The following is a 1992-nucleotide window of genomic DNA, read 5'->3' as shown; positions in this document are numbered from 1 at the left end:
GGGGGGGAGGGAGGGGAGAGAGGGAGAGGGAGTGGGAGGGAGGATGAAGGGAGGGAGAGGGGGAGGGATGAAGGGAGGGAGAGGGGGAGGGAGGAAGGGAGGGAGAGGGGGAGGGAGGGAGAGGGGGAGGGAGGGGGGAGGGGAGGGGGAGGGGCGGGGGAGGAGGGGAAGGGGGAGGGGGAGGGGGGAAAGGGGGGAAAGGGGAGGGGGAGGGGGGAAAGGGGAGGGGGAGGGGGGAAAGGGGAGGGGGAGGGGGAAAGGGGAGGGGGAGGGGGGAAAGGGGAGGGGGAGGGGGGAAAGGGGAGGGGGAGGGGAGGGGGAGGGGGAAAGGGGGAAAGGGGAGGGGGGAAAGAGGGAAAGGGAGGGGGGAAAGGGAAAGGGGAGGGGAAAGGGAAAGGGGAGGGGGGAAAGGGAAAGGGGAGGAAAGGGGAGGGGGGAGGAAAGGGGAGGGGGAGGGACAAGGGGGTGTGAAGCGCGAGACGGGGAAATGAGGTGGAGACTGGGGGTACGGAGAAAGGGGGAAGAGGGAAAGGGGGGGAAGAGAGAAAGGGGGTGGAAGAGGGAAACGGGGGCGAGAGGGAGGGAGGGGGGCGAGGGGGGGGAACGGAGAACATGGCCAAGCGCGGAGTGGCGAAAGGGTGGGCGGGGGGTCTGGAAGCTTGTGTGCCTCCCGGCGGATGTTTGGGGAATAATCCACCTCACACCCCGCCCGGGGGCTCGCTCTCTCGTGCCTCCTGCTGGCCGGACTGCGCAGATTCAAGCTCGGAGGTGAAGCCCCCTTGGCCGAATATCAATTGCTCCCACCAAAATCCCGGGCTCGGGGCCGCTCTCCTGGTCCGGGCCTGTGTCCCGCGTAGGCTGCGAACGGCTCGCTGCCGTCTGAAGGAGCAGGGTGACCGGGGCTGTTGGCCAGGACAGGCCGCACTCACCATTCCGCCGCCTGAGGGGTGCCGGAGCCGGGGCTTGGCGGCTCAGCGCAGGCACCAGGCCGCGGGTCTTCCCGGTGCAGCGCCACCTGAGGCCTGGCAGAGTTACTGCACCAGGCAGCGGGTTCTTCCGAGAGACCGCCGCCAGAGGCCTGGCAGAGTTACTGCACCAGGCCGCGGGTCCTCCAGATATAGCGCCGCCGGAGGCCTGGCAGAGTTACTGCACCAGGCAGCGGGTCCTTCCGAGAGAGCGCCGCCAGAGGCCTGGCAGAGTTACTGCACCAGGCCGCGGGTCCTCCAGATATAGCGCCGCCGGAGGCCTGGCAGAGTTACTGCACCAGGCAGCGGGTCCTTCCGAGAGAGCGCCACCAGAGGCCGAGCTGAATTACTGCACCAGGCCGCGGGTCCTCCCGTTGCAGCGCCGCCAGAGGCCGGGCTGAGTTACTGCATCCATAACGCGTCCTCCTGAGACAGCGCCACCTCAGGCCGGGCTGATTAATACGCCAGGCCGCTGAGAGAGCTCGATAGGGTCGATGCAGAGAGGATGTTTCCCCTGGTGGGGGAATCTAGAACTAGGGGGCATAGTTTCAGAATAAGGGGCCCCCCATTTAAAACTGAGATGAGGAGGAATTTCTTCTCTCAGAGGGTTGTAAATCTGTGGAATTCTCTGCCCCAGAGAGCTGTGGAGTCTGGGTCATTGAATATATTTTTGAGCGATAAGGGAGTGAGGGGTTATGGGGAGCGGGCGGGGAAGTGGAGCTGTGTCCGTGATCGGATCAGCCACGATCTTTTTAAATGGTGGAGCAGGCTCAAGGGGCCAAGTGGCCTTCTCTTGCTCCTCCTATTCCTTTGTACGACGAGCTGAGTTACTGCACCAAGCCGGGTCCTCCCGGGGCACCGCCACCACAGGCCGGGCTGCGTTATTGCACCCATAACGGGTCCTCCACGAACAGCGGCGCCACAGGGCAGGCTGAGTTACTGCACGCACAGTGAGTCCTTCAGGGGCAGCGCCATCTCAGGCCGGGCTGAGTTACTGCACCAAGCTGCGGGTCCTCCCAAGATCCCG

General features: G+C 65.4%; 1 protein-coding gene across 1 annotated transcript in view; it reads right to left on the bottom strand.

Moving 5' to 3' along the window:
- The window catches only part of rex1bd (required for excision 1-B domain containing), an 11170-nt gene extending 10151 nt beyond the window's left edge, over positions 1–1019 (bottom strand). Inside the window, exon 1 of the mRNA XM_070859579.1 lies at positions 930–1019. Within this exon, the coding sequence (XP_070715680.1) occupies positions 930–932 (3 nt within the window). The 5' untranslated portion in view covers positions 933–1019. The remainder of the gene's footprint in view (positions 1–929) is intronic.
- Between the last annotated feature and the right edge of the window lie 973 nt (positions 1020–1992).

This window comes from Pristiophorus japonicus, chromosome 18 (genome assembly GCF_044704955.1).
Source record: "Pristiophorus japonicus isolate sPriJap1 chromosome 18, sPriJap1.hap1, whole genome shotgun sequence".
In the NCBI taxonomy this organism is placed as follows: Eukaryota; Metazoa; Chordata; class Chondrichthyes; family Pristiophoridae; genus Pristiophorus; species Pristiophorus japonicus.
The sequence above is the reverse complement of the archived record's forward strand: the minus strand, read 5'-3'. Positions and strand labels throughout refer to the sequence as shown.